Source organism: Rattus norvegicus, chromosome 6 (genome assembly GCF_021556685.1).
Source record: "Rattus norvegicus strain SHRSP/BbbUtx chromosome 6, alternate assembly SHRSP_T2T, whole genome shotgun sequence".
Lineage (NCBI taxonomy): Eukaryota > Metazoa > Chordata > Mammalia > Rodentia > Muridae > Rattus > Rattus norvegicus.
Window position 1 is genome coordinate 30,987,205 of NC_141539.1, and position 22,047 is coordinate 31,009,251.

At 41.5% G+C, this 22,047-nt stretch overlaps 2 protein-coding genes across 16 annotated transcripts in view; one reads left to right on the top strand and one right to left on the bottom strand.

Annotated features, from left to right (window-relative positions):
* Babam2 (BRISC and BRCA1 A complex member 2) overlaps positions 1 to 22,047 on the bottom strand; it is a 450,578-nt gene that overhangs the window by 370,784 nt on the left and 57,747 nt on the right. For 2 of the 7 annotated variants that reach the window (XM_087553696.1, XM_087553688.1), the window contains exons 1-3: positions 8,798 to 8,901; positions 5,368 to 5,441; positions 4,916 to 5,067 (exon numbers count right to left, since the gene is read on the bottom strand). Coding sequence is in view for 4 of the 7 variants with exons in the window: in XM_087553688.1 (XP_087409814.1) it covers positions 4,916 to 5,043 (128 nt within the window). In the remaining 3 variants the exon portion in view is untranslated. Of the gene's footprint in view, positions 1 to 4,915; positions 5,068 to 5,367; positions 5,442 to 8,797; positions 8,910 to 22,047 lie in introns of those variants that run through there. The other 5 variants (XM_087553697.1, XM_087553689.1, XM_087553690.1 and 2 more) reach the window with 4 other exon arrangements.
* Positions 9,235 to 22,047, top strand: part of Rbks (ribokinase) — a 76,566-nt gene continuing 63,753 nt past the window's right edge. For 8 of the 9 annotated variants that reach the window (XM_087553703.1, XM_087553700.1, XM_087553699.1 and 5 more), the window contains exon 1: positions 9,248 to 9,360. Coding sequence is in view for 6 of the 9 variants with exons in the window: in XM_087553700.1 (XP_087409826.1) it covers positions 9,269 to 9,360 (92 nt within the window). In the remaining 3 variants the exon portion in view is untranslated. Of the gene's footprint in view, positions 9,361 to 22,047 lie in introns of all 9 variants that reach the window. The other variant, NM_001108703.1, reaches the window with a different exon arrangement.

A 22,047-nucleotide genomic window follows, 5' to 3' on the forward strand; every position in this document is an offset into this window, starting at 1 on the left:
AAAGCAAAAACCTCTAAAATTTTTAGAAAGAATGTATGACTACTGGATAGACCAGAATTTCTCAAACTTTGCCTCTCCCCTCTTTCTCTTCTCTTTATGTATATTTTTCTCTTCTGCCTTCCCCTTAAAAAGTAAAAAATATTACTGGATCTAAGTTCATTAAAACTAAATCTCCGGGGTTGGGGATTTAGCTCAGTGGTAGAGCGCTTGCCTAGGAAGCGCAAGGCCCTGGGTTCGGTCCCCAGCTCCGAAAAAAAGAAAAAGGAAAAAGAAAAAAAAAAAAAAACTAAATCTCCTGGATATTAGTAGCATCAAAGGAAAGAATACAGGACCCAGACTGCACACAGGTATTTCTAGTACTGTAATTGTCAAAAGATTAAAGTCTAACATACATGAGTCATGCTTTCAAAGCTCTACAAACATACCAATAGCCCACTTAAAAGATGAACAAACAGGGGCTGGGGATTTAGCTCAGTGGTAGAGCACTTGCCTAGGAAGCGCAAGGCCCTGGGTTCGGTCCCCAGCTCCGGGAAAAAAAGAACCAAAAAAAAAAAAAAAAAAAAAAAAAAACAGTATAAATAAATGTAAAAAAAAATCGAAAGAGAAAAAAAAAAAAAAAAGATGAACAAAGATTATCTCCAAAAGAAGAAACTGAATCGCTGGTAGGCATATGAAACGATTATCAGAAATCATGGAGATATAAGCACAAACCATGTGAGATACCAGACTGCCTTGACAAACAACACTGTCCTAGTCTGAAGGTGACACATCCCCCATAGGTGCGTGTATTTGAAGATTTGGTCCCTGCTGGTAGTATTGTCTAGGAAGACTACAAAACCCTTAGGTGCTGAACCCTTGCTAGATAGAGTATGCTGCTGGAAGAGGCTTTACAGCCTGCTCCTACTTTTTGCTCTCAATTTCTTGAGGGCTGATGAAATATGACCAGCCAGATTCGCCCTCCAACCACCGTATCTTCCCTGCCTGCCACCAAGTCTTCCCCACCATGAACCAGTCCATCCTTGTGAAACAGTAAACTCAACTTCTTTTCTAAGCTGCATTTCTCAAGGCATTTTATCACAGCAACAAAAAACTAACACACCAGGTAACAGTAAGGTTACAAACTGGGAGTGATCTCCTTTCTGGTAGCAGGAAAGAGACACTATGTGACCACAGCCAGTTTTAGACCCTCTCCCCCCATGTGCCCATGGCCGGCCTCCTTTACTTATCCCCCTTCTCCTCTTCTCTCATTGACCCTCTCCATGTGGAAAAGGGAAGCAGTGTGAAGAGCCGAGTGAACAGCTACACACTAAAGAACTGAAACTGCCATCTTTAAAATGAATCTGTTGCCTCCCAGAGCAGCAGCTTCTCTCCAGACAGACTAAGAAAGCAAGCTGGAGACAGACAGAGCCCGACTGAGCTCAATCACAAGAGAGCACACCACTCATCTTTTAAAATTACACTCTTTAGTAATCAAAGTACTTACGCTGAGCATCTATTTTTAACTAAGTAACGAAATTTAGAACATGGACCCAAAAACGCAACAGGTAGCTGTGGGTGGATGAGATGTCACAGCAGATGCCCCAAAGGCAGCCATGTGCCAGTGAGGTTGAGTCACGCAATATGCCAAAAAAGACATCAAGGCTCCGTGGCCACAGGTCGCTGTGAGTGCTCTGCCTCCCCACTCCCACTGCACTTGCCAGGCACCATTACAGAGTCTGATCAGACTGAGAATCAAGATTACAAACTCACTAAAGCTGACAGAGCACAATATCCTGCAGATAGCGCAGGCCTGGATCACATTACCCGACAGCAGAGAACAAACCTTCAGAAAGTCCACTGTAATGAACAGCAGCCCCTTTGGGTCTCAGTATATATTTTACCTAGAAAATAAATGTGGGGCTAGAGAGACGGCGCAGTGGTTCAGAGCACTTGTTCTTGCAGAGAACCCATGATCAGTTCCCAGCACCCACAACATGGTTCACAAACACTTAATGTTAACTCCACTTCCAGGGATCAACATCTTCTTCTGACTATGCAGGCACCAGGCATGCACATGGTGCCCATACATACATGTAGGCAAAACATTCATACACATAAAATGAAATAAACCTTAAAAATATATAAGTAAATGTAAATTAAAGAATAAATCTAATCCTATAATATATTTTGGCTATAATTTCAAAAGTATCAGTTTGTCAGGGAATGTCAAATGTAATAGAACTTAAACAATATGTTACCGACAACAAAAAGCCTTTGAAGCCACAAGAACAAAACTGCTCTGATCCTCAGACTGAGTAACTTCTCTGTGAAACAACGATCACCTGTCCCATTCACCACCCACTCAGCCCTGTGTATTACATTATGCATGGGAGGTACTACAGCAAGCTCACAGAAGTAGATGAGTAAGTTCTCTGTCCTTAAGAGACTGAAGGCCTAACAGCGGAGCTCAGAAGCACACACAGTCCTAACTGCTACAGAAATTCTGAGGGTCCATAAGGGAAATAAAGATGAATTGTACTTTATAAAAAAATAAAAAAAAAAGCTTGCTTTGATTCGGTTCTTACCTATCGACTCTGCCTATCAATAAAATATGGAAAATATGGGCACTTAAACAGCATCTCTTCAAGGACAACTAGCAACTTCCAAACTGTCTCCTTGGATGGCACTTCCTGTGTGTGCTATGACCCTACATGGAGGAGTAGATGGCATTATGGATGTCAATCACAACCCATCAGGCCTCAGGGTACACATGGTGACAGGAGGGAGATGGCTCAGTAGGGTGTCCTCTGAGATCTACAGGTGCACTGTGGCACATGCATGTTCACACACACAGACAAAAGATAAATACACTGTAAAGAAAAGTGTAAAGGTAAAAGAGGCTAACAAGGATGACTAAGAGAGAGCCAAGAATGCAACATCTTGGGCCACCTATCTTCTGGTCCCCTCCATGATGCTTACTCCACTTCTCAGTTAAACCTAGTTTGCTTGCTCTTACACACACACAGAGGCACGCACACACACTGACACACACACTGACACACACGCACACAGAGGCACACACACACTGACACACACACACAGAGACACACACACACAGAGGCACACACACACTGACACACACATGCACATACACACACACAGAGGCACACACACATTGACACACACACACACACACACACACACACACACACGCAACATTTCTAGTGAGAAAGAAAATAGTAAGGATATGTCAAAAGGGCACAAAGCCACTTGACAGACCTCCCAAAGACAAAGCCAGGAAAAAATAAGTAACGAAAACAAATAGGACAGATATTTGCTCTCTGACTTACTAAGAGGTTATGCCTCAATAAACTTACCAAAAAATTGTAAAGATCGTATGTTGAAAATGCATAGAATGAGCCCCAGGCAGCAGCACTGCGGTGTTGAGGTTTTACCTCATGACTGCATGGTTGAGTGGGTATGGTGTCTGTTGTCCCAGCTACTCAAGAGGCTGAGGCAGGAGGATCATATAAAAAGACATATGAGCATCGTACAGCCATCCGTCGGAAGCTCTGAGATAGTACGACACTGCTCTAGTGCTCTCAGAGGAGGGATGCAGTGCTGACTCAAATGAGAGGAAGACATCTAACAACCACACAGAGAGGGGCTAGCACAGAGGAGCTAGTCAATAATCTTTAAGAATGCTTCACGACGAAGAAAAACTAAGGACAGGCTGGGGAAACTGAAGACGCTCAATGACTAAAGACAATTTGTATTCTGGACTACTCTTGTCCGTGAAGAAGGAAATCGGCAAATCTCAAGAAGTACAGAATGATTACTAACGGTAGAACAATATTAATTTCTGTCCTACTTTGCTTCTCTGATGCTATGATAATACACTGACCAAAAACTATGAGGGAAGGTTCACTACAGTGGGGAAGCTAGGGCAGGAACGCAGAGGTAAGAGCTGTCACACACAGACCTTGGAGGACTGTTGATTTCTGGCTTGCTCCCTGATGATACTGCTCAGCTACATTTCTCACACAGCCCATGCTCTCACATCCAAGGATGGCACCGCCCACGGTGGCCTAGACCTTCTTCCCCCATCATGAAAATGCCCCACAGAGCAATCTGACAGGCCATTCCTCAATGGAGGTTCACTCTTGCTAGGTCTGTCAAGTTGACAACTAAGATTACTACTGCAATTTCCTGTAGGATTTTTCTCTTTTCTGCAGATCTAATTTTATTTCCAAATGAAAGACGAGACGGGTCTTTTTACTTCTTTTTTCTTTCTTTTTTCTTTTGGTTGTTGTTATTGTTGTTGTTGTTGTTGGTTTGTTTGGGGGTTTTTTATTTTCTATTTTTTTAATACAACATATCCAGGTATGAGACTGACTGTGTCAACCCCACTATGGCTCATTTCAGCTTGCTACTGTAATCTTTGTATTAAGGGAGATCATCGAATGAGGTCAGACACAGCATCTCTAAACCCAATTCTTACACTGTACGGTAAGACTGCAGTAAATAAGAAAGCAAGCCAATGAAGGAAAACATACATGCTAAAACCCATATGGCATGTTAGTCACAAAGAGACAAGTCAGAAAAAACACATTAGCGTTCCCATTAGAAATAAATCGCCCATAACGCCCGAATGTGGATGCACACACTTAGGAAATAAGAAGCAGAAAATGTCAAGAATTAAAACCAAATCAATTTGGCACTGGAATGTGGTCAAGTTTTGTCTAGCATGTGTGAGGTCCTGTGTTTAATCATGTACTCAGAGTGCACGCGCGCGCGCGCGCACACAGACACACACACACACACACCAGCAGATGATAAGAACAAGACTTGAACACTTCCTGTGGTAGTCATTGTTCATGAATCTGGTGAGGGTGGTTTATTGTGAGACAAAAGCTGAGTTAGGTCTGGTACATACCCAGACTTCAAGTCCGTTATCCTCAAACAGTTGGTAGCATCCAGTCCCACCTTCCCATTTCGGACCACGCTCGATATGAATGGGGAGAGCATTGGAGAAATTCGGTTCAAGGCAATTTCTGGAGACATTTTAACTTGATTTATGAGTTACCACTGAAAGTAGAAAGAAAGAAAGGTGATCAATTTACAAAAAAAAAAAAAAAAACCTTATAGAAATATAGATATAACAAGCTTCCTGGAAGTTAACGCAGTGCTCAGAATTTCTCTTGTGTGAGCAAATGCTTTATGACACAATAACACCTCTTGCCTTTGTCTTGCAGGAGCCAGATCCCTGCAGTTCAGATACTCAGGGCACAGGCTGAGTATTAGGGCATGTTTTTCAAGAATGGAAGAAACCCTTGAAGTACAATTCCCTCCTCCTTTCCAAAGACAATCCCACACCAGCTCAGTCACCTTAAAGCGGCACAGCTCCTCGCTACAACTGGCTCTTCTAACCTGGTTGAGCTGGAGAAGGTTCACTAACAGTCCTGTAACCATAACGCACAAAACACACATCACTAAGTCAGGGACCCCACCGTGTACCACAAGGACAAAGAACTTGATCACTGATAACATACAACACTCTAAAGCCAACACAGCAATTGTTAATTACTAGAAATCACTTACGGCCCGCATATCTTTCTTAATAAATCCTGCCATGCACATTATAATTACCTGATTATATTAACTCTCACATTTAACAAATGCAGTTAACATACACTTAGTATTCAGTAACATTTTGATAATAAATGAAGTAGTGAATTCAAATAATGAAGTTTTTCTGAGCCAAATTTAAAGCAAGCTTTATTAAAAACTGGCCAGGACCATAGATACTGGCCTGGCCCATACCCAAGACCCATGCTCAGAATATGGCCTCAAATAGTAGATTTAATTTTTAAAAATTAATTTTAAAATAACTTTAAGGACATGAATTAGGGGGGAGAAAATCTGAAGAAAAATTTAGAAATGGAGAAGATATAACATATCCTCAAAATTGGATAAGGTAGGGGCCCTGAGGAAATGGTTCAGTGAGTAAAGCGCTTGCTGAGCATGCCTAACCGACCCCTAGCACTGTGTAAAAAGCCAGCCTAGTGGTAACACATCTATAACCCAGCACTGGGGGTTCAACTCAGCAGATTCCCCAGACTCACTGGCCAGTCAGCCTAGACAAAATGGTAAGGCCCAAAGTCAGTGAGAGACCCTGTTTCTAAATTTAAGGTCAAGGATGATAGAGGAAGATACTCAACACAGACCTCTATTGACCGCATGCACACACCGAGGTTAATGCATGTACACAGACATGTATGCATGTATGTATGTATGTATATAATATATATTAATACTATACACGCAGATATACCATGTACATATATATACACAAATAATAGGGAATTAAATACAACAGAATCTGAGGAATAAATAAAGCAAAAAAATGTACTTGACACTTAAATTATAAAAACACAGGCAAGATATTAAAGCATGTCCAGATATTAAGCAACAAAGACAAACTGAATCTTTTTTCAGTGTTTGATTTTCAGGCACTTGATAATACAAAAGCAGTAAGTCACACCTCTGTCACTTCATGGAGCTGGAGGAGAGAGTACATGAACTCCTAATGGGCTTCTAGACGAAAGCTACGACTTTAGAGGTGGAGAAGTCAATTCAAATGATCGCTGTCTCTCTCAATCTGAAAGGTTAGCCCCACATTGAAGGCAAATTCATTCCATCCAGGTATGATTAGGAGTACCTGCTGTTCTAGTTTCTAAACCCTGTGCCACATAGGGATTTACAAGCTCTGCTAAACTAAATACTTGCTTTATCATTTTAGATAGTAACAAAACAACCACAGTGACACCATGATGCCCCCTCCAGAAGTACTTGTGAGGTGCTTAAGCTTTATACAATATACTTTAATCTCCACACGGTTGTCTTCTGACTCTTGGGCGCCGACCTGCCCATACACTCTAATACCGTAACATGAGCAGATGTCTCCTTTGCTACAGGTAGAATCTATCATAAAGCATATATATTTATAGTGTCACATGACTGATAAAGGCACTCCCATGTGCAGTGTTGCCTTTCATCTTCGCAGCCTGGTTATGAAGCAGGTTTCTAACCCCCATTTCCCAGGTAACATGGGTAACTGTTTCTGAGCAGTAAGCTCACCCACGGGATCACTTTGAAGACTTCTCTAAACCCTGCAGTCCCACCTGATGTCTACCCACTATGTCACAGTTCCTGAAGGGGATGCTCATTTACTTCACATTCAAAAACACCAAGAGTCATCTGAGAAGCAAGCAGAAGGATCTCTTATGACAAAATTTTTTTCCATGCTCTTTTTCTCAGGGTACCTACTATCTGACCCCAAATTTCTCGAAGAGAAACTGTGTAGCACATCACACGTGAGTTACAGACATCCACTCCCCCCACAGTTTCTTAATGAGTTTCTGATTTGTAAATACAAAAGCTAAAGACGAACCAGACCAAGTTACTTATTTAATATCACACACAGAACAGAAGAACTGGAATTCAAATTCAGATCTCTCGTGAAGTCTACTATTCCTATTTTCCTCTCAAGCACTCATTACAGTGGCCACTAAAGAAAGCATCCGGGTGAATCTTTAAAGTGTACACCTTGGTAAATATGAAGACGAAATCACGAATTTATACACATGACTGCTTTACAGCTAAACACCAACTAGGCTACTGCTGACCCAGTGTTAATGCTAGCCTGAATGATTCACTAATTAAATGCCAAAGGAAACAACCTTCTCCAGATGCCAAACCACACTAGCGATTATGAAAACCCATTCCACTTCCGCAACTGTCAAGACTTTAGGATAATACCTGAGGGAATGGATTTCTGTCTTTATTTCCAGAACAGCTATAATACAAATTTTTGACAGTACAAAGTTGTGTGCAGATTCAAGGTGTTTCAGTAGGTGGGTCTTCACTAACAAAGAGAGAAAACTCCAAAATCAGGATTTTGAAAGCAAAAAAAAAAAAAAAAAAAAAAAAAAAAAAGGATGATTCTTTGGTACAATATGCGGGATAGGGATTGGAAACACACACACACACACACACACACACACACACCCCTCTCCTTTGCATATGACACCATTATAACAGATCCCAAAGAGGCAGGAATTTTTGGTGGCCAGCGTCTCCTGAATGCTTGTTTTGCAATTTGTATTTCCTGATTTTGACGTATTGCAGGAGGAAGAGGCAAATATATAATTTTTATAAAAATCTGCTGCGGCAAGATAAGGTCACATGAGGTCTTTTAGTGGGCGGGCTGTCTGGGGAATACAAAGACACATAAAGCACCATCCAGGCTCTTGCAATTAGGAGAGGATGACAAACACGGAAACATGTGCCCCGTTGACGTCATGGAACGGAAAGGGGTGGCCTCCTGCTGCATCACGTCCACGTCATATGGCGCACGAGGGAAGTTACTGTGGGGGAGCAATTTCTCCACTGGACAACATCGGGGAGGGGCGGGAAGGGTGAACTGGATCAGATCCAAAGAACGGCCACCCATTCTGAGGAAAACCTAAAGGGACCCAACCCTTTCTCCCAAATTGTATGATGCCCCTCGTCAAGTGCAAAAAGAGGCGGGCTTCATGAGGGACCAGGACTGAACGAGATATGTGGAAAAAGAGAAGCCTCGGATCTTGGAGGCCGGCTCTTGAGGGAATCCGCGTGCTGGGGGGCGAGCGGGGCATCTTTGGAACGCGGGCCTTCTCTTGAAGAGGCTAGCTCTCTGGCCATACTCAAACACGGCTCTCTGCGCCACCTGTGCGACTGAGATCCAACCTCCCCGCACCAGCCCGGGTCCAGGTACCTGGAACTTAAGTCCGATCAGTAACCGGCGACTAGACAGGGTACAGGTTACCCGAGCGCGCCCCCGACCGACGCACCGACCTGCGCGCGAACCGCGGGCCGGATGCGTGCGCGCTCCCCCCGGACGTCCCGCCCTCTGCAGAGCCGGCCGGGCGTGCGCGTCCCCCGGAAGCTGAGGAAGGCGGCCTGGTAGCGCCTGAAGGTTCCCCGGAGCTCTTGCCTCCACCTTGGCGCGCTCTGTGATTCTTGCCGTGGCGGTTGAGCCCTGTGCCGTGAGGCGGGGTGGGAACACGGGTCCCAGAGGAACCAGGGCCAGCCAAAAGCCGGGGAGGTTTCGGGCATTAGAGTGGGCGACCCGCACAGGCGTGTGAAACGCCCGCGTCGTTAGGGAGGACGGAGTGGCGTCCCTGGTTACGGGGTCAGGCAAAGGGCAAAGGGCAGCGTCCGGGTTGAGCAAGAGCGAGGATTAGTAATGGCGGCGTCAGGGGAGCCCGGGAGGCTCTGGCAGGAGGAAGAGGCGGCAGCAGTGGTGGTGGTGGGTTCCTGCATGACCGACCTGGTCAGGTTAGTGCGGGGCCGCAGCGCAAGGTCTCGGGAGGGCGAACCACACTGTGGGCGTCCGGGCCTCGGATCTGTGGGCACCCTCCATGGAACTTTGCTATAAACTTCAGGTTGCCACAGTGCGACTTCTGAAGTGGAAAAGGCAGAATTCAAATTGGTAGAGGTCAATGACAGGGTAAGGGACAGGGGTTGAGGAGCGGGGAGGGGGGCACATGAATGAAAGCTTTGATACTTCTAAAGACACACCCACATCCCCGGGCGCCCCCAAACACCTGCACTTGTTTCCTTGGCTAGGCTGCCCCATGACGTTTTAATCTCTGAGAACGTGCTGTACCTTCCTCACAGGGATGTTGTGAGGACAAGATGTGTTTTATCCACCAAACCCTACTAGGTAATACTGAATTGAACACGTGTGAAATAAGGCATCGAAGCAAACAGACACCTTTGCCCTCAATCGATTGTTGGCCTTCCTGCAGTGTTCCATATTTACAGTTACTTTTATGTAGAAATGAAACTATGGGTCAGCCTTTGTGGTGAACCCAAGTGTGAATTCAAAAACCAAACAAAAAAAAAAAAAAAACAAATAAACGTAATTACAGCCACTAAAAAACTGATCAACTAGTGCTAAATGAGAATAGTTGAGTTAGGTCAGAGAGGTTATAGGAAAGCTCCTTCTGCTTTGTGTGCTCTGTTTTTATGAAAACGGCTTTCAAAGCATAAAATCAGTATACATTGTAGAAAAACTAATTCAGGTATTCCAAAAACTATCCAACCATCTAATTCTGTTTATGTTAATAGTCATATTTCTCAGCAACTTAATGTCATCAGTCCCCAAACGTTTTTTCCAAAAGGAAAAACAAGGAACCTTGAAACAAGACGTTAGGGTAATAATCAAAACAGCCATATCCTTGCACCAAACCACCTATATCTACTTTAAAAACAGCTCCAGGGTCTTCATATATCCAACTTAATCTTGCTTAAAACATTTATAAATTGTCACAATCATCAAGATGGCTGTGAGGTCAAGGAGCTAAGCCTAATGGCCTGAGTTCAGTCCCTGGATCCCAATGTGGTGGAAGGACAAAAACTGACTGAAGCAAGTTCTCTGACTTTTTCTACATATGTGATACATACATATGTACGTGATAGATAAATAGATAGATAAATAGATAGATAGATACATACATACATACATACATACATACATACATACATAGGAAGGATAGATAGATAAGTGTATGTGTTCAAGTTACCAAACACAACATAAAAGATGGAATTTAAATGGAGACTGGGAGAGGCAAGTGTAATTGACAAAAACCTTGGTATGTTATAGAGACTGGAGATGGCCTCAAAAGTTAAGAGCATTGGATCTCAACCACCTGTAACTCCTGTCCCAGGGGATCCCACACCTCCAAGAGTATGCACACAGAGTTAAAAACAAAAACTCATTTTTATAAGTATAGCAATGACAGAAGAGCTACAAATAACTAAGGCTTACATAACTGTGTGTGGTGCTGAATACTGAACTCAGGTCCCTTGCATGGCCAGTGAGCACTCAGTCCCCATGCTGAACTTGTCCCATGGAACCCAGGCACTTGGCCTTGCTACCCCGCTGTAGCCGGGATTAAAGGCCTACAGCACCAAGTCTTTCTCCAAATTCTAAATTTTACTTTTTCAGAAATGTTTGAGCTGCTACCTTGTCTGAAGTTATGCCAAGGCAGGTGTGGTTTTCTGTAGTGGCAAACAATACAGTTTGAAACCTTTGCTGGGAGGCTCACGTGTTTTTCTAGGGGAAAAGTCAGCACATCTTCCTGTAAAGCTCCAGATAGTAAATGTTTTAAAAGTTTGGCAGGTCACATTTTGAAATGTGAAATGCCATTTGTCTTAGTTAGGGTGTTACTGATGTGAACAGACAACCATGACCAAGGCAAGTCTTATAAAAGACAACATTTAATTGGGGCTGGCTTACAGGTTCAGAGGTTCAGTCCATTATCATCAAGGCGGGAACATGGCAGCATCCAGGCAGGCATGGTGCAGGAGGAGCTGAGAGTTCTACATCTTCATCTGAAGGCTGCTAGAAGAATACTCACTTCCAAGCAGCTACAACTAGGGTATCAAAGATATTACTGAGCCCTTCAGTTTATAGCTAAGTAAGCCAGGGCCTAGAAACCTACATTACGGATAAATTTCCTAATTTCCCTTGTCATTTTCTTCATAAAATTTTGAATTACTATTTTTCATATGAGTCACTAGTTAAAAACTATTCCGTAGACTACAAATTTCCATAGATTTTTCTTAAAAAGTTTCCATGATCTGATTAAACCAACCAGATAATCCTACAAAAATACCTTGTTTTTATTCAGAACCCTGCATAAAATTGGGTCTGGCTCTGTTTGTTAAATATGTGTCATAGCCATATTAGTTTCCTATTACTGCCGAAACAATTTGCCATAGATTTGACTGACTTAATCTTGTTACAGCTCTGGAGGTCATAAGTCTCAGTAATCACTAAACTAAAATCAAGGAGTCAATAGGTGAAGTTCCTTTCTGGGGGATGTTTTTTTTTTTTTAATTTTTATAGTTTCTCTGTTACTCTTTTAGTCAAGTCCCCTCCATCTTAATAGCAAACAGTGGTTGGTCGAGTCTTTCTCAAGTAGCATTAGCCCAACCCAGTCCATGTGCACTATAAGAACCCTTGTATTACACTGATCCCAGGTAAACAACTCAAGATAATCTCCTTTTCTTATTACTTCTTATTGGCTATTCACTACCTAAGTACTCCCTTGCTGTATACAATATATTTCTAAATTGGAGAGATTATAGTGTGAGCATCTTTTAAGAACATTTTACTCATACTGTAAGCATCAAATAACCTTACACTATCACTTAGGGAACCTTTGGGTCTTTTCAGTCACCCTCACTCACATTTACATATGAGGTGACCACGAGCTTAAATGGCTCACTTTTGATCACACAGCCAGTCAGAGGCATAATGAAGGCTGGAACCCAGGACGCCCAGACTGACCTTTCCGTGCTGTCATTCTGCCTCTGCGAGGCCAATAACACTGCCTTTTTGTATAAAGTCCATGTAGAAATCTGTAGTCTCTGTTTATCTTGGACACTGATAAAGAATAAAGATCTTCAGGTCTAAAAATAGTCTCGTCATTACTCATTTTATTCCTGCATTCAACTGTAGCCAGCCTAGACATCGTGCCTGTACTATAGAATCACTTAAGCAGTAACACCACTTCACTAAGCCTTTTTGGAAGGCATCCAAGTCCAACTTACTTTATATACTGCTGTTTGCCAGACACTGCTAATTCAATCAATGAGCATTTTTTTAATTTTAGTTTTCTGTGTGTCGTAAGCTTTATGTAGTAATAATTCTTAAAACTCATTAGCTCATCCAGCTGACACTGTGTATACCCATCTGTGTTCATCATTATCCTTTTTTCTTGAACACTCATGTCTAAGGTTTCATGAGGTCTCATGTATCAAGCATGATGGCACATGCCTGTAATCCAGCACTTGGGAAGTGGGAGCAAAAAGAATCAGACGTCAGAGTCATCCTCAGCCACACATGGAGTTTAAGGCCAGTCTGTGCTACATGAAACCCTCCCTGTCTTTAAAAAAGGTTTCATGTTACAAAGAAAAAAGAAATCAAATCTGGTCTTAGGAGAGATAGGAAAATACATGGTATTTTTTTTATATATTCAGTTTACAGACCTGCATTAATCATACTTTAAGCCCCTATTTTTTATAACGTGTATATCACCCATTCTTTTCAGGCATTCAACTAATTTTTATTGGATTTAGGCTATGTACCAGTTTCTGCCCTAGGTAGAAAAGATACACAGACAAAAATTTTCTGCTTTGTAAAGCTACAGAGACAGTATCAATGAAAATAAGCCAATCGTGTGATGTGCTCAGTTAAATGCTAGAGAAAAATCACACAGTGGGTAGGAAGACTAAGTTTAGATCCCTAGCCAAAGAAAGCCTCACTGAGAAGTGGGATTTTACATAAATGCCTAAAGGAGGAAAGCAATGAGCCATACATTAGCTAAAGGACATACATGACTGAAGAACGCTCCAGGCAAAGGAATGGCATATGCAAAGGCCCTGAACACTTAACAAGAAGGATTGCAGTATTTAAAAAAAAAAAAAGAGTGGGGTCCAGGTCACAGTGAGTCCTAAAGATCATTATATCAACTCTGGATGGATAAGAAGCCATCGGATTTGAGTGAAAGAGTGACATAATCTGACTTAGACTGAGGACAAGAGTGAGAGCAAAGTCAAGAAGAGACACATTTGGAGTCGATCTCCATAACCTAGGTGAGTTGGGAGCTCTGTGGGGGGAGCAGCAGGTATCTGTGATTACATTTAGAAGGGAGCAGAGCTAAAAGGATCTGCTGAGGGTAACAGGCCAGAGATTACTCCAAGTTGTGTGACTTGATCTTTGTGAAGAGATGCGGAAGACTGAATCCGGAGCTCAGGGTTGACGTGTGAGAGTTGAAGTACCCATTAGACATTTGACCTATTAGATTGAAGATGTCAAAAGGGCAGATATGAGTTTGGCATTCAGAGAAGTACAGTCTGGAGATACAAATCTATGAATGTGTCATTGGTGTACAAATATTTAAAGCTATGAGACATGATGAGATCACTGAGCTCTGAGCTCCAGCAGCACTTCAGTATTACAGGGATACATTTAATTTACTGCCTCCCTTTCAGCCTATGCACTCCCCCAAAACTCCCAGAAAGATAACTTTAATACACGTTTCCAGAGTAATTGACTGTGATGTCAGCTAACACCTATGATATTTTCTTATGTGTGGCCAATGAGTTCAGAAAAAGAACTCAAATGTAACTTTGAGCTTTAGCAAATCAGAACATGATTGCTTAATTCTCAAAAGACTTTAAGTAGATACTAGAATAAATGAGGTAGTAAACCTAGATTACTTTTAAACCTAAAAGTGGAGAATACATACTGATCTTCCAAAGTTCCTAAGTTCAGTTCCCAGCACCCAATTTAGGTGGTTTACAAACCACCTGCATCTCCAGCTTCAGGGGATCCAGCACTCTCTTCTGGCCTCCAAGGCTACTACACAAACCCAGACCTTTTTTTTCTTGTCCCCACCCCTACATTTAAAAAAAAAAAAAAAGTATAGAAAAGAAAAAAATTGTGGCTTAAAGGGATGACTCAGCAATTAAGAGCACTTGTTCTTGCAGAGGACCCAGGTTCAGTCCCCAGCACCCACACTGGGTGGCTCACAACTGCCTGTAACTCCAGTTTCAGGAGGTCCAACGCCCTCATCTGCCCTCCACTGGCATCAGACATCCACTAAGTACACAGAAACTTAGAAAGCAACACTCTCCTGGTGCTGTAACATCAAGCCTAATAAAAGGGCTCTGGGAAAGTAAGGGGAAAACTAACAGAAATTCCCTTTTGATGCCTGTCTTGAAGTCTGAGTTGGACTAAAGCATATTATCATGTTTAGATAGGAAAATCTCCTTTAGGTCACATTTTCAGTAAAGTAAAAATCAAAGGAACATTGGTCCAAAATTATCTGACAGTTCCCAGTGTTTGAGGGATATAACGCCATTCTTCATAATTTCTGCTTTTTAGTTTTAAAAGTTTGCTTTTAAAATGTAAGTCATATTTTAAAATCAGTATTTTTAAATGTGTTCCTGTCACTTGTATTCTGTAATGCCAAAAGAAATCATCCATGAGAAATTTGCTAATTTTGATACCTACAGTGAAAAGAGATGCTTAAAAAAGTAAATTCCGAGTGACGAGCGAAGCTGGGTGTGATAGCTTACACCTGTGATCCCAGCTCGAGAGGTGGAGACAGGACACTCAGTTCAAAGCTAACCTCGATTATGCAGGGAGTTCAAGGCCTGCTTGGGCTACATGAGACCCTATCCCAAAAAAGGAGAGAGGAGGAAGAGGGTAAGGAGGATGTTCAGTTTCTAAGCTGCCCATCCATCATCCGTATAACTCCTCTGTGTTTTGGGAGAACAAAGGTAAAATCCAGTGAATTTTGCTGCAGTACTTTGATGATTTGTATATATTAAGAGAGTGAGGGGGCTGGAGAGATGGCTCAAAGTTTCAGAGCTCCGGCTGCTTTTTCAGAGTACCTGGGTTCAATGCCTACAGCCACATGGCAGCTCACAGCTGTCGGTAACTCCAGTTCTAGAGGATCTGGCACCTTCAAGCATACATGGAGGAAAAACATCAATGCACATAAAATAAAAATAAATAACTTTTTTAAAAGGAGTGAAAATATGCTAGACACTTGGGATACTGCAGTTAGTAAAGCACGATCCAAACTCTGGATCAAGCAGCTTCTGATTCTCTGGAAGCAGAGAAACCTTCCAAGAGGAGAGGTGCTGAAGATCGAGAATCCCAAAATGATCCGAGATGATTTCAGGATAGTCCTTCCATTCTTCATCATACTTAATTTATGTTACCAAAGGGAATAGCTTTAATCTCCGCCTTTATGGCCTTGGAGGGCAAGCTTGCTTCATATTATATTAGAGGCCATGACGTTTGTAAGGGCATCTCTGAGCATTCAGATGAGCATTCGGGACTTTGAATGTGTTTGCTTACGTCACAGTTATGCTGTGACTAGCTTAACTTGAAGCGTGTCTTACCAGCTGCAAAAGTCAACTACAGATCATCCTTGTGTATGGTTGGCTTGTTGTCTAAGTAAAACTTGAGGGGTTTGCTCGTTTTAGTTTTAGGTCTGGGGTTTTGTTTGGGATATATTGTTTTACTTCGGTTTTTGGGTTGTTTCCCACAAATATCACATCTTAGGCACTGGCTTTTCCTTTTGTGGTTGGAAAAAAACCTTGAAATACAATTCTGTAATATTGCACAAAGTAATTTGTACAATAGTCTCTTTTTCTTTTTTTCGGAGCTTGGGACTGAACCCAGGGCCTTGTGCTTGTTAGGCAAGCGCTCTACCACTGAGCTAAATCCCCAACCCCGTACAATAGTCTCTTAAATGTGCTCTATAAATTGCTCTGTGTGTGTGTGTGTGTGTGTGTGTGTGTGTGTGTGTGTGTGTGTGTGCGTGCGCGTGCGTGCGTGCGTGCGTGTATGTGTGTGTTTGAGATAAGGTCTAAATATGTTGTCCAGGTTGGCCTCAAACTCAAGGTTTTATTTCAAGTGATGCCCCTTCCTCAGTCTCTAAACTAGCTAGAACTACGGATCACAGCCAGCTACAAAATATATTCTACCTATGTTTATATATAGATATATATTATATAGTGGACTTTTTACTATTGGTCAGAACCATAATACTGGGGGGAAGGATTCTGATTAAGAGTTTTCATTTTCAAGTGACAAAGAAAGGGATGTTTTTCAATTATGTGAGTTTTCAACCAAAGATCTTACAGAATCTTAGCTTTAAAGTCCGTCAGGGCCATCTTGGATGGTGCATGCCTTTAAGTAGAATCTTAAAAGATTCCAACATACGAGAGGTAAAGACAGAAGTTCGAGGTCTGGGCTAGAGAGATGGCTCAGCCATTAAAGGCTAGGCTCACAACCAAAAATATAAGAAGTTTGAGGTCAGTGTCAATTATATTGCAAGTTAGAGGACAGCCAAGGCAATCAAGTCCTATCTCAAGAGTGTTAAACAATACAAACTAGCAATGGTGCACATCTTTAATCCCAGCACTTGGAAGGCCGACACAGAGGGTCTCTGTGAGTTCCAAATCAGAGCAACATAGTAAGATAAGTGCATGTCTCAAACATGAATGATAAAGTGCACTTTCCTGTCTTCAAAGATAAGTATTTCTTTGGTTTTCTATTAAAGCCAAAAGAAAATAGATGGTATATATTATCTAAAATAAGTATCCTGTTTGTACTTGGGATATCACAGCACCCTGCTCAAGATAGCCATTTAGTGAACATTGGTGGAGTAAAGGAATGCATGCTTGCACGTCATACCCTCACTCATTCGTGATGCTGTCATACCTAAAACTGGACAATTCATAAAGAAATGGGCTCCCTGCTCATCCTCACTCATACTTGAAAGGTCTGATGCTCTCGTATTTTATACAAGTTCACCAGTCCTAGCTGACCTCATGTGACTTTATACAATTAAGAATTATGTTAGAATTACTTATGCATATGTGATAGATTTGTCTTTCACTACAGCCATGCTTATTTTGATTTTATAATGTGTATATTTGGTGCTATTTTATTAGGATATTCAGTCTAGAGTTGCTGTCTTCTCTTGCTCAACTCTAAGCTATTTTCTTTCTTGTTTGGCTGATGTTAATAAAGCTATCCAGAGTTACCATAATTGATATCTGCCTGGTATGTCTTTTCCAATCTTTAGTTAAAACACTGAATGTGTTCTACAATAGCACATACCCAGAGTTTAGTGTTCTGTGAATTTGTGGGGTTTTTTTTTTTTTTTGTAACTATGATTTTTTTCTCTTTGTACTAGCAAATATAATCAATTCACATTTATTATACTATGATGTAGATTCTTTTCAGATAATTTTACATAAACTTCTCCATAGAAATATTAAAAGATGGCAAGGTGCCTAACCCACCCACATTAACTATTTAATGTCAGATTAATTTCAAACATTTTTATATAAATGGCTCTGTAGAATATTGTTTGTCAATTTTATTAAGGTTGTACAGCACAACTAAGTTATTTTTGCGGAATAACAGAGTATTAAGATTAAGTAAACTGTTCATATTTCATATGGAGTTGATTTCTTCTGATAGATTATATTTTATACAAAAAGTGGTACATCCAAAGATTTAAAAAGAAACATATATTTCAAAGAATTCTGTCCATTTGCAATTTTTCTCTGAACTCTAGAAAAGAAACATCATTATTTGGCTTTTTCCTCTCAGCAGTTAGATTCTTTAAAAGTGTATCTGGAGGTAGGCCTGGTGGCTCAGACCCATAATCCCAGTAGCTCAGGAGGTTAATTAAGGCAGGAGGATAGTGAGTTCAAGGCCCACCTGGGTCACAGAGTAAGTTTAAAGCCAGACAGCCTGGACAGCTTGGTGAGACCCATCTCAGAACAAAAAGTCAAATGAGTCTAGACATAGCTTACATGAGAGAGTAGCAGAACAAGGAGGTCTGACAAGCCAGTCATGATGGCATAAGGGACTGTCACAGGGGATCTTAAGTGTGAGGCTAGCCTAGACTATATAGCTACACTGAGGCTTGAAAAAAAAAACATAATAGCCAGAAATTACTGGAAAGGTGATAAAACTCTGGAGTGTGAATAGGTCCTGAGGTCCGTAGGTGTATCTCTAGATGCCTTAGCATCCTAAGGTCCAAGGTCTCTGGAGGCCTTCGCAGATCTGCTTTGTGTTAAACCTGACTCTGAGCTGGGCGTCCTGGCACATACTTGTCATACCAGCACTCGGGAGGCCAAGGCAGAAGAGTCAATGATTGAGGTCATAGAGACTTTGAACCCTACTTAACCATGTGGGACCTTGTCTAAAACAATTGTAAATAAGCAAATAAATCCTAGCTTTGCCGTCTTTTAAGCAAACATGGGATCTTTTTACAATGCCTAGGATTCTAATTCTTCTTATCACTGAAAGGAGATGAAAACAAGTTTTCATGGCCATTTTGTAATGCTTACTTGATTGATGTTCATAAAAGAAGCATTTGGTACAGTTCTTCCTATGTGATAAGATTCAAACACAGTGTCTGCAGTTTTTGTCTAGGCAGGGTGTCTGTGGGAGCAATCTTAGCTGTTAGGTGATTCAGAAGCCAGTGGGGCACGGGACATGAGAGAAACTTCACACGTGACCAGCAACCACAGGCACGGTACCTAGCCCACCCAGACGGCTGCATTAGAATGTCTGAGAGAGGCCATAATGTGCTCAGTTTAGAGGATATGGATGTCTTAGCAAAAGCCAAGACACAGGGGGAAGAACTTCCAGGCATAGGGAACAGGCTGTGCAAAAAAAGATTTAAATACACATAAAACTCTAGGAACAAACCACTATTATGAGAAGGAGATGGACACTGCCTCTGGGGCATAAATTCATTTATTTTCCTTAACTTATTCACTTTACATCCTGATTACAGCATACCCTCCTCCCAGTCCCACCCTCATATCCCTTACTCCCCCTCCCCATCTCCTGGGAGAAGGGGAGGCTCCCCATGGGTACCAGCTGCTACCCACCACCACCACCACCACCACCACCACCAGCAGCATCACCACCTCTGCACACTAAGTCACAGAAAGACTAAGCTTATCTTCTCCTACTGAGGCCAGACAAGGCAGCCCAGCTAGAAGACAGAGATCCACAGGCAGGCAACAGAGTCAGAGACAGCCCCTGTTCAGTTGTTAGGGCCCACGTGAAGACCAAGCTGCACATCTGCTACTTAAGTGCAGGGGCTAGGTCTGGCCCACGCATGCTCTTGGTTGGTGGTTCCTTCTCTGGGAGCCCGCATAGGCCCCGTTAGTTAACTCTGTAGGTCTTCTTGTAGTGGAACATGAATTTGTAAAGCCAAAGGAGATGCAAGATAGAATAAACTGAAGGTCTCTGTAACTGTAGAACCTGTTTCTCTTGCCTGTTCAGTTGTAATTGCTACTTAACATGTCCAGTATTCTGAATATCCAGATGTTTAAAACGCTAATTATCAAAGCACAATAGCATAAAGACTTTCAATAAAGTAGCATTAAAAGACCTGAGTTTAGTTCAGGCCTTACGACAACTGTGGGATTTTTGATAAGCAAGTACTTTACCAAATTCTTAACCTTCTTCCCCAAAACAGAGGTGATGATATGCCCATCTAATCTGCTTTATATATATTTAATGTTCATTTAAATATAATCAGTTCCTGATTATTCCCAATGCCTACTCAAGCTGCTTGGTTAACTCCAAATATAATCTTATCAGTCATTGATTACTTATAACAATGAAAAACAAGATCACCCAAAACTACAGATAGTAGGTAAATGAAAATTTAATAATTAATTCTAAAATACGCTATTTTTCTCATGATTTATCATTCTAATTATATTTTGTTAAGGACAAAATTAAAAATCCATTTTTTATTGCTTTAAACTATACCAGCAGATGGCAGGAAGATGTAGCCCAGATAATTATAATATGGTGACAGAAGTCACTTTGGAATTTAAATTTTTACTATAATTAATTGGCAAAATAGAAAATAAAGCGTTGGTTCTGTAGTTATTGGTCTCTGTCTTGTGTTTCAGTGTCTGTTAACTGTGTCTGTTCCTAGGCACCGAGTACACATGGGTGTGACACTCATCTATCCATAAGGCCTCCTTTTACCTGCATGTCCCTCCCCTCCAGTTCTACACATGGAAAAAACAAAGGCTACTTGTCTTTATGACATTGGCTTATTTTACTCAACATGATGATTTCCAGACCCATTAAATTTCCTAAGAACGGTATAATATCATTCTTTTAGGTTGAGGAAAACTTTTTTGTGTATATATGCCACATTATATTAATCCACTCTTCTACTGGCGGGCACCTACATGACACCCTCACTTGGCACTTGTAAATAGCACAGCAGTAAACACGTATATTCAGATGGTAAGCTGGCTTGCCTCTGACGCTATACCTAGAAGTGTCACAATCATATGGTTGTATAAGATCATATATATAACGATGTGCACATTGTTATATGTTATATAAATATACAAATGCTATATATAAATAAATGTTCTTGCTTTCAGTGAATTTAGAAGTAGCATCATTAATTTTGCCTTTTGTGAGATTCTTGTGTCTTATCAGTCTCCTTTGTGTACCCACTGCCTCCTAGCTTCTTACTGTATAGGACCCTCATGGAAACCTCATGGAACTCTGTAGCTGTCAGATCCTTACTTCCTAACTCCCAAATGCACATTTGTTTCTGTTGCTCTCTTCCTCTTACAGCCTCTAGTTACAAAATTGATCCATTCTCTACTTCTGAATTTGAGCTTCTGTTATTTCCCCAGGAAATAATAGATGTTCTTGGATGGAAGTAAGGAGTAGGGGGGAGATAATGTGTGAGCACACACACACACACACACACACACACACACACACACACACACTGTATATACACACCAAAAAAAATGATACTGGGGTGTATTTTATATTTTTAGGTATGTAAGTAGTCTGGGCTATATGCCTCTCCCAGCACACTATATATTCAAATCTTCTATGCCACCTTAGAAGAGTAAAATCAGTATGTCCTTCTTGTCCCCATCATTCTGATAATGACTTCTGGACTGAGATTAAAAGGCCCATCTCAAAACTACTGTTCCATGTTGAACTTTTCAGACTGGTTTTCTTTTCTCTGTGGGCCCCTGCCCTGCAGACTCCCCTGCCTACACGCCATTGTGTGCAGGGCATCTGTCATCCAAACTGTTGCTGTATATTTTTTTTTCTTTTTTCTTTTTTTCAGAGCTGGGGACTGAACCCAGGGCCTTGTGCTTGCTGGGCAAGCGCTCTACCACTGAGCTAAATCCCCAACCCCAACTGTATATTTATTTTAAGGTAGAAACTATTCACCTCCAAACATTCCTCACCCTTTTAAAATAACTACTACCAAACTTATCCCCTCAACATTAGTAGAAATTAGTAAAAAAATGACTTCTTCAGATAATAAAGGCAAGCAATGTGGGAGAGGAAAACACACAGTTCTGGGAGCAAATTCCTGACCCCAGCCAAGAAGG